The sequence below is a fragment of the Chelonoidis abingdonii genome, chromosome 3 (genome assembly GCF_003597395.2).
Source record: "Chelonoidis abingdonii isolate Lonesome George chromosome 3, CheloAbing_2.0, whole genome shotgun sequence".
Lineage (NCBI taxonomy): Eukaryota > Metazoa > Chordata > Testudines > Testudinidae > Chelonoidis > Chelonoidis abingdonii.
In genome coordinates this window covers 131,971,867-131,987,043 of record NC_133771.1, presented here as the reverse complement: position 1 = coordinate 131,987,043, position 15,177 = coordinate 131,971,867, and the positions used below count along the sequence as shown (strand labels likewise).

Here is a 15,177-nt window from a genome sequence, read left to right as displayed (position 1 = left end):
ATTCCGTCCCTGAGCTTTGAAAAATCTGGTTTCCTGATTGGTCCTCTGGTCAGGTGTTTGGTTCCCTTTTTTAACCCTTTACAGGTGAAAGAAACATTAACCCTTAGCTATCTATTTATGACAGGACCATTGGTCTGACCCAGTATGGCTGTTCTTATGGTCTTATGACCCAGGATGTGGGAGCCACAAAATACTATTCATCCCCCCTTCAGCTGCATCCACTGGCTAGTGGGCCTAGCCAGAGATCAAAGGGAATAAAGCAACAGCCAGCCTGTGGCCTGAGATAGAGAGGTCTAGGGTGGCTCTTCTGTTTTTGTTGGGTTTGTTCAACGAAAGCTTAAAATGAACAGATACTCCAGTAAAAGGTGGCTGGCTAGAGGGAGGGGTGAACACTTTGAGAAAAAAAAAAAAAAAAAAAGAAGTCAGCCAGAAGGTCTGTTGTGATTTAAGAGAAGCCAGGGCTCAGTTATAGTCACCTCAGAGAACAGACATTCCTGACTGTGGGATGGAGTCATTAATTTAACTGGTCCATTCCATCTCCAGTTTCAGTGATACCCTCCATGTGAGAGCTTTTAGCTAGGAGTGTGTCGATCCCCTGCTTGAGAACTGAGATTGCACACAGGTTGGGCTCAGATCTTGAGACTCACTTAATCTTAGGTAAACTGACAGAAGGAATGAAAGGGGTGTCAGGTTGATACACAGCAGGCCCACTGGAGACGCTCACAGCTTGGTACAAAATGAAGAGCATCTCAACCTTATCAGATTTCATTGTAAAGAGTCTGCACATTCCTTTGGAGAGACTCATTAGAAGGCAGATAATCCAAAGGTCTGGATAGGGACATCGAACAGGCCAAAATGTCTTTCGGATCAATCAAAAAAACAAAGGGCCCAAAAATGCTTTTCAGGAACAGGTGTTGCTGGTGGGAAAGACTGTCAGTTGAGAGCCAACACAGTCTCTCCAATTGTGTCTTTAAAAAAGAGTGGCATGTTAAAAACTATTTTAAAAAAGCTTCCCTATCCAAGTGACTACCAACACAAAGTATTACAAAACAAAGGATTTTGAAAATTTAACGTGCCTCTCACTGTTGCATGTGTGCACTGTTTATTCTTGCATCAGAGTGGGCAGTGAAGCGTTTCATTTTTGTTTAAAGTCAGTATCTATGTTCTTATGCACTAGTCCAGTTCAGCACTGGTTTGGGTTACAAACACTACAGGAGAAGGCTAGGTATGTAACTGCCAATATTTGCACCTCCAAAACAAAGGCTAGAGTGAGGCTCAGCTGAAAATTAGACTCTGTTTGTGTGCCGTCCTTAACATGAAGAGACAGTATTTCACTGTCTATTTAGAAAGTCTTGCATTTATTTATAAATATGCTATTCTCAAAGGGATATTAAGAACTTCTTCACTCTTCCTTGGGGTTGGAAGAATATTTTTCTTCTGCATTTACTTGAATTATAAAACAAGGACTAAAATTATCAGAAACTGGACGTTCCTCAAAAACAGGAGCTAGCTTTTACTTCTTGGTATGTTAAAATATATTCAGCCTTTCTTGTTTTCTTTGTTTTAGTTGTGTGTGTGTGTGTGTGTGTGTGGGAAGCAACACTGTGCCATCTAGTAGCTGGAAGAATGATTCCCAGCTGTGTATTCCCAAATTCCACTGGGTTTTGCTGGGGGTAGGGTATCTTCCATTAGACAAACAGGCAAGACACTTGTTTTTGTGTGCTATATATTTGTAAAGATTGTGAAACCCTTTAAGTAACAGTCTCACATTACCCAGTCACAGAAACCATCTGGTTTGTTTGTCTGGTTTGCAACCTTGGTTAAGGAACAGACCTGATATAGATTTTCAAGCAACCTTTTAATCTTTGCCTGTTAAGCTTTAGCTGTAATTGTATTGCAGCCATACGTTTAACTATCTGCATTCTTCTGTGCCAGAACAGAAAGAAGCCATATACTAAACAGATGAAATATGAAATTTTGCCTCATTCTTACAAGTGATATGTGAACTTGGATATCAAGTACAGAGATCTAATGCAAGCTGATAACTCCTAATTATTATTGCTTCACAGCAACTGAATGAGTAACGGGTTCATATGGAGTTTTCAGTATCAGAGAAAGTAAAGTTCACTAGCTGACACACAACTGGCTAACAATTCTTTCTACTACAGATGCAGTGAGACATTGATCCTTACCAACAAGCAGACCTTGTTTTTCCCTCCCTAAGCACCAGCTGGGCCACTTGGATCAACACCATTAACGGACAGGCCTTTATCTTCTATGAACCAACATGGAAAGGAATCTTAAGAATGTTCTTGTCATTTCTTTTGGATTTTTACTTCTATTTACTGCTTATGGAGGGCTGCAGAGTCTGCAGGTAAATGTAGCTAGTTTCATTAGTTGCTATGATATCCGTTCCTATAGTTTTATCAGTCCAGTCAAGGGGTTTGAAACATAATATTTTCTTGGTATCTTTGAAGAACACATGTGCCTTTCTGGTGTGGGTTGAGATGTCAGTCTGGCAAAAGATGATGTGTTTTACCCAAGTTCCAGAGCCTCTGTTAAGAATTTTATCTGTGTAATGCAATGGAAGGGCTCAGAAACAGAGGGGCTATTTAGGAACAGAAATAGTTCTAGAAATGCCTAGATCTGTAAAGAAATGCCTAAGACGTACGTTGGCCAGGAAAAGGTGACATACTATCTTGTTTGCAGACTTGTGCAATGCCAAAAGCAGGATGTATCCTTCCTGCCATACAATCTTAAACTGTGATCTTGTCAGATCTCAAATCAAATTTCGGAATAAAAGGCTATCTCGAAAAACCCAGAATGCTGCAAGTAGGGATGTTGGTAATTCAGGATGTAGTTCTCTTCCTTCTGTGGCCCCCTCTTGATGAAGAAAAAGGGTGCATTTTTCAATCATGTAAACTTAACATGATTGGAAAGTCCTGTTAATACACAGTCTAATACATCTGAAGCCTGGTTAACTGGTTGCATTGTAGCCTAGCAGGAACCTTTAAAGAATTTCTTTTTCATCTCATGATGTTTAAACTCATGATTTTTTGTGTTCTGACTAATAATATTTAAATGCTTGGAGCTGGCAATACTTTACATATGGATTTTTAAATAAGAATCCCCCTCTGATTTGCAAGCCAATTTGCATGTCTATTGAACAATGAGTTCCTTACAGCTGCACAATGGCAACCATGGAAGGGAAGTGGCAGAAGCTAATACTGCTTCAGGCAGCATTACTTCCACTGAGATTTCCAAACAGCTCTCAAACCAGCCAAGGATTATAGGAAGCTGTTCTTTAGCTCCACCTCTGGGGTCCAAACCCTGCAGAGCCAGTTCCCCATGGAACACTTGTGGAGAAGCTGCTGGAGGCTCAGACGAAGGATGAGACAAGGCCATGGATGTGGTACCCTGCAACCACTCACTAAGATCTGAAAGATCTTAACTAAAACAGGTCAAAAAAAAATGGCAACACACTAGTTTTATGTCAACATTTAGTTTAATCTAAATCAAAATTTTGCAGAAAAATGTTGATTTCAACAATGTTTTTCAGTGGGAAAAAGCTGAAACCAATCAATTTGACTGTCTCATTTCAACTTTGTATTATAGTTTAATATTAAAAATATAAAAGTCAAAACAAGAAAGTAGAAACACATTTTTACATTATTGAAATGACACATTTTGATGCTCCCAAATCAAACTTTTTTGGAATCTTTGTTGTGAGAAACTTCAAAATTTTGATTCTTTTCATTCAGACTGGGAACTTTTTTTGTGTGGGTGTGTGAAATGTCAGAATTTCCCATGGAATGGAAATTCCAATTTCTGACCAGCTCTAATTTTAACCCCTTGTGCTCATGGAAGTGGAGAGCATGATCTGACTTAAGGTTCTTATTTATTAATATGACTGTAGCACCTAGGAGCCCTAGTCATCAACCAGAACCCCAATGGTTTAGGTGCTGTATTTAGCTAGTAAACAGGAAGCACATTTTTGCATTTTACTAATTACTCTATACACATCCAAGAGCTGTAGCCAGCCACTGAAAAGCACCTATCTCTAGAGTGAAGGGCAGCAGACAACCAGTTACCCATCATGCAATGTGTCATAATAGTGATAGGTAGGGAAGAGACAATTTTGGCCAAGGACCGTGGTGACCGTATGCGTCTACAAAAAACGCCCCGGGGCTTACGTGGGCGCACACAACTTCAGTTTTAAGGTATCCTTTGAAATAACCTTCCACAGGGTAAAGTGCCTGGAACTCAGATCTACCTAGGAAGGGCCAACTAGGCCATGCTGGAATTTGAACTTTTGGGTCTAAGCAGTTTTCAAATCTTGTGCTTAAAGTACTAAGACATTGCCTCCAGCAAAAATCCTCTTGGGATTATGAATCAAGAGATTTTCTTTTCAAAGTAAACAGGAAAGCGGAGAGAAAGAAAACAGATTTTCCTTAAGTCTCATGGCGCTAAAAAATAAAATGCGTTGGTTGCAAACTAAAATCCTGGATCTGAACTCCACTCTGCGTCTCAAATGTTTAGACAATTCACAATCCAAACCTGAATCTGAATCAAAATTTTGAAAGTGGTCCCTATCTTTGATGGCTTAAATCAAAATCTTGGAACTTGGATGGGTAGGGGATGTTAAAATACAGATCCAATGTCTGGCTTCATCCTATGTCTGCCAAAGCCAGTTTTGAGTATCCCCTTCCCCACTCTCTCTTTTCCATCCTTACCCTTGTGGCTTTGGAAGCATTGATATTTCAGCTACCATATCTCCCCTTCTCACATGGTAAATTCTGGGTCAACTTGGTTTTGTCTCCACAGAGCAGTCTCCACTCTGAAGAGGGTCTTGGCGTCGCCTCACTAAGTGTTATCTATGCAGCTCTCATCCTCTCTTCCATGTTTCTCCCTCCAATCCTCATTAAGAAGCTGGGCTGCAAGTGGACCATTGCAGGCTCCATGTGCTGCTACATCGCATACTCCTTGGGCAACTTCTATGCCAGCTGGTACTAATGGCCTTTTATACTGTTCTGCCAGAGTTTAACTAGTGACACCCATTCATTACATCTGGGTTAGATATACAGAGGGGCAATTTCTCCTCCTCGGAGGGTTATCAGTGTTTGGAACTTCCTGCCACCAGTGGAACTGCCAGAACCAACCAAATGGACACCTACTTGGGCAGAGTCGTCCCTTGGGTAGGGTGAATCAAGGTGACCACCCTAAGCCCCACACTCTAGGGGGCCCTGTGCTTCGATACAATCATGAGGAGGCAGGTAGGGAGGTGAGGTGGTTGGGCAGGTGAGCGGGGTGAGGAGACGAATAGGGAGGCAAGCAACAGTCAGGGAGGGGGGGTGAGAAGGAGCCCCCCTACCAGAACCTTCCCCACAACGCCTCCTGCCCATCAGCACCTCCCACTCCCTCTCAGCGCCTACTGCGAATCAGATGTTCTGTGGCATCAGGAGGTGCTGGGGGTGGGAGGGGAGAGGAGTGAGGGCACAGCATGCTCAGGGGAGGGAGTGAAACTGGGCAGGGAAGAGGCAGGGCAGGGGCGGAGCTGGGGTGGGAAGAAGCAGGGTGAGGGTGTGGCCTTAGGGGAAGAGGTAAAGCGAGGGGGGCATCCCCAGCAGATTACAAACTCAGGGCCTACGTCCTGGGCCCTGCAGCCCCCTAGGGCTGGCTCTGTACTTGGGCACCAATGGTATCTTGGGGTATAAACAGAATTAGAAGTTTAACAATGGTGAGATTCTTGCTCACATATTGAGGTTTAACTGATGAGGGTCAGGAAAGAATTTCTCCCCTGAACCTGTGGGCAAGACTGTAGAGTAGGGAAGATTTGCCTTGTTTTGAAGCAGTCAGCAGCAAACATCCCTTAGGCTCAGGTGGGTACATGCCACCTGATTAATTTCCTGTCACTGCAGAGGTAGGAATGGCAAGGCATTGGTGAACACTAGTCCAACCAATTGTCCTCTGTGGTTCATTTAGAGATGGGCTGAAGCTGAAAAGTTTGGATGTGGATCCAAACTTTCCCATAGTTTGGGGATGTTCAAATCTGGGGTTTGGCTCATTTTAGAGCTAGCCATGAAGTTCAGATTCAAACCAAACTTCCCTAGATCCATTTTTTGGTTCTTGTCCATTTCTATATTTCAAATCAATAACTTCTCATCAGAACAAAACAGCTAAACATATACAGCTTTTCGGACCAGTGTAAGAAAAGAAAAGCCATAGCAGAATAAATAGATAGCCTACAACATACCATTTAAGCTGTACTTGTGTGTGTCCATCACTCTTGCAGCCTAGGTGATCCTAAGGTTCTCCACCATCAGTAAACACTGCTCTGTGCCAACTAAACCAAGCTGAGGCCAGAAAACGGGGCTTCTATGGACAGGATTTTGGATATTTCTAGCACTGAAGATGTGAGGAGAAACCAACTGACCTAGTAGTCTGATATGCAGTATTTATTTTCGCCAGAGTCTTATCTTAGAAGCAGAAGAGACATTACATTAACAAAATCCCCAGGAATTTCCCCAAAAGTGGGTCCTCAAAACTGTTAGCCCATCTGCAGAAAAAAAGAAATAGTGCCCCAACTCCATCCACTTTATGTTTTAACATTTCAGTTGCCTGCATAAATCACCATTCGTTTCAACTGAGGATGGACATCGTTGTTTTGCCTCATTCTTATCCTGCCTTAGTACTATGGATTAGAAAGTACACCACTCCCCTGAACTTTACTGGTTCATGTTCTTCCTAAGGGAGGTTGCAAGAGACAATCCTAGAGAAGAAAGGAATATGTCCAGCCCAGAATGAAAAAAGGATTAAAAACAAATAGAATGTGAGAGAAGAGCAGACAGTGAGATTGTAAAATTCTAACTAAAAATAGAACTGAATGCAGACCATCCATTTGAGCCACTTTACCTGTGGGGTTTTTCTTCTATCCCAAAACGCATAGAACAGACTTCCCTTTAGCAACAAAAATGTTTCCTTGTAAGTTGATTTTCCCTTTAACGTTTTAAAAAAAAATATTTAGGACAAGACTGCAGCTTTAATCCAATGCTTCTGAAAGGGGGACCTGGGGTATTGTGGAACTGGGCAGCCCCTGCTAGACCCTTTTTCAAGCTGTAGTATCCTTCATGCCAAACCCAGTTCCATTCTTCATTGGGTAGGGGACATCAGGCTGGAGGGGAAGGCTACTTGTTTTGTATCCCTCCAGCCCGCTTTACATCCATCCGGGTTAGGCACAAGCTAGTCCTTAGATTACAGAACAAAAGGGTTCATGAACTAAGACTACTTGTATGAACTGTACAAGTCCCTCCAACGCCAAAATATAGTTGGCTTCATTCTCAGATTTCACAATGTTCAGTCATTCCTAGTTTAAATTCACTGGGGCAGATTTGTTCCTGCAGTAACTCCACTGATTTACACAAAAAGTGGAATATGTTTGGGTTATGGAGTAGGATAAACCTCCACAAACCTACATTCATGCTCCCTGCCACAGGCCCAGGGCCAGAGTGTGGTGGAGCTCAGAGGTTCTCTGGGTGGCTCAGGCTTAGGGCTCAGCCCCAGCTGGCTGTCTGGGGCTCAGGGCTTCTCTAGGCAGCAGCAAGCTGGTGGGGGCAGGTTAGCAGGCTAGCTAGGATTCAGGGCTGCTCAAAGCATAAGACAAGGTTCAAGTCTATGCTGGTGGGCCAGCTGGGTGGGAGAGTAGGAGTGGCCTGAGGCAGGGCAGAGAACTATCCTCCCCAAACAGGGGATGCACACACTGCCCATGGTTTGGGTGTATTGTGATGTCTGTTATGCATCTGAGACTCTGGGAATAATTTGGTTTATGTATTTTATTTATGGAATGCAGTGTTCAGTGATCTGCCTTGGTGGGCAGATAGATGGACAAACAAAAATATGCTAAATAAAGTATTCTTTGGCAGGTACACGCTAATCCCTACCTCCATAATCCTAGGACTTGGGGGAGCCCCTCTCTGGTCTGCTAAATGCACCTATCTCACAATAGCTGGCAATTTGTATGCCCAAAAGGCAGAGAAGATTGGAAGAGATGTCATCAATCAGTATTTTGGGCTCTTCTTTCTCATATTCCAGTCTTCTGGAGTCTGGGGAAATCTTATTTCATCTTTGATATTTGGCCAGATTACCACCACAGGTAATATATATATCTATGTGTATATTTAAAGATCTAAAGTATAATATTTCTTTCTTGCACCCTTTATTGGTTTAAAATTTACTTTTTCAAAACTTGGTTAAAAAAGTCAGGCAGAATAATGCAGAAGCAAATTCATGGATGTTTTGGGGTGAAAAGTCAAATGTGTTGTACATTTTTAAAAATGCAAGTTTAATCACTGATGATAATTGAACTGATTTTGAGGTTACTTAGATTTAGTGCTTAAACCAAGTGCCAGAGAGAGGCAGAACTGTCTACTATCTAGAACATGGGACTGGGAGCCAGGACTCCTGTGTTCCAATCCACACTCTGACAGTGAATTGCCATATAGTTTGGACAAGTCACTTAACTTCTCTGCCTCAGTTTCCCATTTTAAAAATGGGGATAACAAGAGTTAAGAATGTTGTATTTGGTCAACATCTTGAAGATGGGAAGTATTATAATGCATCATTATCACATGAATCTTGCTGCTCATTCAAAGGTCGGTATATAATAGAAATGGGAGATTATTCAGAGGAAAGAAATTACAGACATCACTGGATCAAGCAGGAAAAATTGCTTTTTAAAGGAGGTTTGTCTCCAAGAGTTCAGAGTTCAACTAGAAATTAGGTTTAACCTTATATATTCAGGAAGCTCACATCAGGTTTTATTAACAGTGTAAGTCTAAAACTATTGTCCAATCTGTGGCACCTGTTTTATGCCAGCGCAACTCTTGAAGTCAGTGAAGTTACCCTGGATCAGACTTGTATGACAGAGTAGAGAATTTGGTCCCCTGGGTATGAATTTCTACTCCAGTCCTTTGCCCCTGAGCAAGGTGGATATAACACACCATCATATCAGAATAGTGAGTGGCAGCACAAGGTGAAAGGCAATGGAGAATCGGGTGCAGTCTCGCTAGTATTGAACTGTATTGTGGCTCACGGAGATACAGCAGATCCACTTTGAGGAGGTTCCCTCACTCTTACATTTAGGTTTGCATGTCTCCCTTAAAATGCTGAGGTCATCTCTGTGGGCCTCAGCTTTTATTTCGTTGATTGGCTCCTTTGGATTTTAGTGAATGCTCTACTTGGGAAAGGGGCTAATTTAGCAGCTCTCAAGTCTGAAGCTTTGTTTATCTAAACAGAGACAACATGGGCAGAGCCAATATAAGCTCCCCACTACCCATTGCCTCACCAATGAGCCTCAGCCTTGAAGTGGAGGGACCTTCTACACAACTGAGACTAAACTCCAGTCTCTGGCTCATTCAGTTCTTAGCCTCTCTTTGGACACTACCAACAAGGGTGTACTCATGTACTTTTCAGCACCAACATTTGTTTGTTATAGCAAGATGGGGGGGGGAAGGTAAAATATGCTCATTTGGAATAAAACCTTTACAAAATACAGACCTCCTTCCCACACACACACTTATAAACTAGGCCAAACCCATCACAATAGCTAGCCATCCCCATGAAGGCAGGACACCCCTGATTTTAATGGGAGACCTTGTAAGAATGAGATGCTCCTGAAATATCGAGGGGCTGGCAGGACATGCTCTTTGGCTGCATCATGAGGGAATGACACAGGAGATAAAATTGTAACAGCAATAGCCACATATAAAATGCAACATTCATTTTCCTTTCCCCTTCCTGCTAGGACCACTTTGGGCTTGATTTTCAGAGGTGCTGAGCACCTATTGACCTCAGTTAGAGCTGTGGGTCCTCAGCACTGCTGGAAACCAGGCCCCGTACTACTTAAGTGCCCTGTGTCACCATTAGGATAATACACATGAAGAAAAAGCACCAGGTTTTTGCTTTATATAGTTGGAGAACTTAATCACATTCTTGATTTATTTTTCACTCGCAAGCCTCAGAACTGCTTTATATTATACTTTGCTCTCCAGAGACCTTTGCAGAAGCTGAGAATAGCCAGAGTGCAGTGTCAGGCAGTGATGTAAAATGGCTGAGGCAGGTCTCTGTCATCTGGAGAATCCCTTTATACCAGGATTGTTCCCCAGGGGCCATTTACACTCTGTTTAAGCTTCCAGTATGACAGAAAGACTCTGGGACAAAATGAAGAGTTCACCCTTGTTTATTTAACACACTTCTGGAATACAATTGTTTTCCTGAAGTTCCACTGGTCCAAAGCTATGCAAATGAGGCCACTGGCCACAGCAAGGTGATCACTTTATTCACCTTGTTAATTTTTAACCTCAGAGCACGTCTACACTACTGCCTATGCCAATATAAATTATGACTCTCAGGGATGTGAAAAAGTTTCCCCAGCCCCAAGCAACATGAGTTTCATGCTGTCCATACTGTTGATATGTTGGCCAGAAATACGCTCCCACTAACAAAGCTTCTGCTTCCTGCATTGGTGCGGCTGCGCCAATGTAGTGTAGACTTAGCCTCAGAATAGGGTGACCAGACAGTAACTGTGAAAAAACAGGACAGGGGGTGGGGAGTAATAGGCGCCTATATTAGAAAAAGTCCCAAAAAATGGGACTGTCCCATCTGGTCACCCTACCTCAGAGTAAACTTGATTTGTGTATGTGGTCAATAAACAGCTTGTGCATGTGGCTGTTTAGACTAAAAGCTGTGATGAAAACAAATCAACTGCAAATAATGTTTTAAATAACCATACAATAGACCTAATTAAGTAAGGAAGCAACCTAGATAAACTTTATGCCCACTTATTCATGAACCAACATGCTTTGCAATAAAAGCTGTTGAATTCATTTTAAGGCTCTCTCTCTTCTTCTCTGGCATTCTCCAGCCTATTCAGGTTCACAATTCTGATGACTATTTTGCATTCATACAACGAGTAATGAGTACAGGAGGGAATTAGCATGGTGTGATCATACTACAGAGGCGTTATGTGTGTGTGTTGGGGGCGTGGTACTGTCATATGCTCAGCATAGGATTTAGAGGATTAAACAAAGCAAAGCCATGTGGAGTTGCTTTAGTTTCAAATATATTCACAAACAACAACAACAAAAGGAGGAAGAATTGGTTCTTTGCAGGGTTAGATTATGGCTAAATGTCACCTAGATCAATCAAAAATGAGTGTCTCAGAACTGTCCTGCCAGACAGAGTGCTACTGGATGTGAAATTCTGTTAGGAAGCAGAGTAAAGGAGGATGCTGCTCAGAAAGACACAAGAACCAGGGCCTGTGTTTCCTCTTCTGAAGTGTTACGAGCAACCAGAAACGTTAGATAATTCTTTAATATTATTTCTTCAGTGCCATTCATCCAGAAAGATCCCAACATTTTTTTTTTTTAACCACAAACTAATACATACTTATGATCTTTTTTATCCACAGATGTCAAAGTACTCTGTAATGAATGCTGAGCATCATTAGCTCCATTTTACCAACTGGAAAACTAAGAGAAATGACTAATTAAAGTTATATAGCTAGTGAGCTTCACTGGTGGGACCAGAATTCAAGTAGCCTGGGCTCTAGTTTGGTAACTTTGTCCACTGTCCTCCTTACTACAACAAATGTATAGAAATTAATCTGCAATGGATCTCAGGTGAAGAATTTAGATCTAGATCTGGATTTTGTACACCCCCAGGTTAGGGCTAGTCCAAACAAGGGGTTTTGGTTTGACCTAGGATAACAAATTAGGCCCATTTAAAAAAATCTGAGATCCAGATACTTATTTGAACTTCGAACACTCACAAAGTGAGGATGAGCTCAGATCTGTGATTACTGATTTAGGACCATTTCTGCAGATAACTACTTATTCAGTACTCTCACTGGAGCTACTGTTGCACTGGAAATACACACTATGAGGTGGGAGGACCGGTTTGGACAAACTAAGAACTTGCACTGATTTTGTTGTTATTGTGGTTCAGGAAAGCTCATTTAACTTTCATTTCATTTTCATGGATATGCTAAAGTACAATATCTCAAGGAAAGCAATTCCTGATGTTTCTGTGACCCAGATGGAAATCTGCTAGTGAAGCGTTTTCTTCAGATTTCCAGCCCAGCTTTGCAGACCTAAGTAATTCAAATGAAGCTTCAGTAAAAAAGTAAAAAAAACTTTGAGGGCTGAACTGGACCATCAACCTTCTTGAAGTTTACTCAAGGTGACTTCAGGCCTTGGAAGCATGCCCCTCCCCCACAGGGCTTACTGATAAAGAGTGGCTTGAACCAAAGCCCCAGCTAAGAACAGTTCCAAACTTTGGAGCTGCACAACTCAGGATTCAAACTCTGTAGCTGATCTCTTCTTTATAAATGGCTAAACTAGAATATTGCTGAATTTTGGATCTATGATCAACCTGTGTTGGATTGATTTCTACTTATTGCCTTGAACTGTGCTTATCTGACCTCCCTCATGTTCTGCCTTCGTTTTCATTGTTACTGAAGTAGCCGAAGTCTCAGAAGACCTGATGTGCTGTGGAGCATATGACTGCATGACAAATGCTACAACTAACACCACTGCATCGAGTGGGCCAAGCAAGACCTTAATCTATATCCTGTTGGGTGTCTACACTGGTACGTGCTTCTAGTGGTCTCAAACAAACATGCAAATGAAATAAAAAATGATCGTGCAGAGCCTGTTTCCAGCTTCCTCCTCCAATTTGAGCTGACAAAAAGGAAAGCCCTTTTCTCCTGAGCTGCAACCAGTTTCCTTTTGAGAAGCCCTAGCTGCTTTGTGGAACTCTGTATTTCTTTAGTCCTTAAAGGAGCAGGACATCCTTTATATTTACATTTTTACTTAGAATGAAAATTACAATTAAGGTAGAGTTTAGACATTTAGGCATACACAATCCTCTCCTGCTTGGACCAGTCTACTTGGGCTAAAGAGAGCCCCATAAAATATGGCTTTCTTCAACCAATGTCAAAAAGAAAGGTTTAAGATGTGGCTCACTTCAGACAACCCCCACAGAGGAACCCCCAGCCTCTTCCTAGAGATCCTGTCAGAAACTGAGTAGTGGATGGTCTGGGGTAGTGGTTGGAGCAGCAGCACTCAAGCCTAGAGGCTGGGCTGGGGACAGGAGCCAGAATCAAGAATGGGGTTGAAACAAGACTAAAGCAGAGGCAAGGACAAGGACAGGCTGGAGGTGAGACTATAATAGAACAGGAGCAAGCAGAGGCTGGGGCAGGAGCAGTCTGTCAGTGCCACCAAGCAGCAGTAGATATGCCCAGTGGGGTAGCAATGTTGAGCAGACTGAAGTAGCTGCTTTCAGTGGGACCCTGTATCCCTGGATTTGGGATCACCTGGTGAGACCTGCACCTGTGGATTGGCTGAGCCCTGGTTGAGTGACATGGAGGCTCTGAGAGCACACATCAGGTTCAAAGATGACTCATTACAGATCCTACCTCCCTGAATCTTACTGCCAGATTCAGCCTCAACCCAAGACAGAATGTCTGTCTTCTTGGATGTGCCTAAACTAGGATAAAAGGAGTTTTCTTAAGTGTTCACTCACTTATTTTAAAACCTAGTGATGTGGTAGACTCATCACGTGAAGTCTTTAAATTAAGACTGGCTGTCTTCCTAAAAGAGAAGCTCTAGCTCAGCCACAAGCTATGGGCTTGATGCAGAAGTTATTGCATGGAGCTCATTGGCCTGTCTTCTGCAGGAGGTCAGAATATGTCAATAATACAAATAAATAATAATGGATCCTTTTGGAAAATCTATTAAAACCCTAGTGTAGACAGGGCAAGTTGTATCTTTAACACATTTTAGCTGGTTGAAGTGAATCCTAGGAGAGAACCTATAAAATACAATTTGTCCTGTCTACACTAGGGTTTTGAAATAGTTAAAACATGTTAGCTAACACTTTAAATAAATCCTTTTAACATAGTCTAGATACACCCCAGCTGTGCTTAGAGGACATAATTCCTTACAGCTGGTCCATCCCCACAACACTCAGGGATAGGCATAAATGATTCTTCCTCCAGGCAGAGGGAGAGAATTAACAGCTTCCATTCTACCCTCTGGAATAGACCCCATTGCAGCACCACTATGATACCAGTATATTGGTATCGTATATACTACCCCCTCTCCCACACCTGCACTGGATGGAATATGTGAAAGCTGCTCATAGGTTCCTTCCACTGGCCAAGCTAGTGGAGTAAAGTTGGGCCCAGAGCTGGTACAGTTGTCAAGTGGCTATTTTGTCAGTCTACTTGTGGCCAAAAGCCCATTATATGGAATAAAGAGTGCGTTACAGTCTGCCCACCTTAGTGAGGCTGCGTTTTGCCAATATAGTGTTTTCCTGGATCTGAAGTCAAGATCTAGCTGCTGACAAAGGGAAAACGATAATGCAGCACACCATCCTCTGCTCTGAGGAAACACATGAACAGAGTTAGGTATCTCTTCACACCCTTTTCTCCTCTCAGTGTGCACTTATAAATTAGAACTAATGCAGCCAATGAAACAACTTTAATTGGAATCCAGTCCTCAAGACAAAGAACACTCATGTCACTCAGCGACATTTTATAGCAGAGAGTAAAGCTTATAATGCAGCTGACTCCAAACTGGGTAGATAAAAATCTTCCCCTCTGGTTAAAGGGGAGAGGTTTTGGACAGCCACATATGTCACCTTTCACCTTTTCACATGGTTTTATGTTTTCTACCAATATATGCAATCTCTGTGTGGAGCTATAACACTAAATATTTAATACACCAATGGAAGGGAGTATGTCATCTGGCAAAACACCTCGAATCTGCCATGCTTAATTAATGGGGAAAAGGAGGAAGTAAAAAGCCTCCCCCTCTCCTTTCTGCAGAGTGTGGGTTTGGGTTGTGAGTTTTAACTCTAAATCTGATTACTAACATGTGCTCCCCTAAGCTTTGCTCAGACAAAATGAATGTAATCTTGCCTTCCACTGACCTCGCACAGTCTCAATTTCTCTTTCACTCTTAAAAAGATTATTATTTTCTTACCTTGAGGGAAACCAAATATCTGAATATTTCATTCATAGACATTTTTTAAATGTCTCTTCAGTTTAGTAGATGACTATATACTTGGCAGTTCTTGGCTGGAGCGGAGGATAAATAGCTAGGCTATCTTGTAGAGTTT

At 42.2% G+C, this 15,177-nt stretch overlaps 1 protein-coding gene across 6 annotated transcripts in view; it reads left to right on the top strand.

Annotated features, from left to right (window-relative positions):
- UNC93A (unc-93 homolog A) overlaps positions 1 to 15,177 on the top strand; it is a 31,776-nt gene that overhangs the window by 3,631 nt on the left and 12,968 nt on the right. For 3 of the 6 annotated variants that reach the window (XM_032781340.2, XM_032781355.2, XM_075064118.1), the window contains 4 exons: positions 2,169 to 2,374; positions 4,825 to 5,006; positions 7,920 to 8,149; positions 12,515 to 12,643. In XM_032781340.2, the coding sequence (XP_032637231.1) occupies positions 2,288 to 2,374; positions 4,825 to 5,006; positions 7,920 to 8,149; positions 12,515 to 12,643 (628 nt within the window). In that variant the 5' untranslated portion in view covers positions 2,169 to 2,287. The remainder of the gene's footprint in view (positions 1 to 2,168; positions 2,375 to 4,824; positions 5,007 to 7,919; positions 8,150 to 12,514; positions 12,644 to 15,177) is intronic. The other 3 variants (XM_032781365.2, XM_032781373.2, XM_032781378.2) reach the window with 3 other exon arrangements.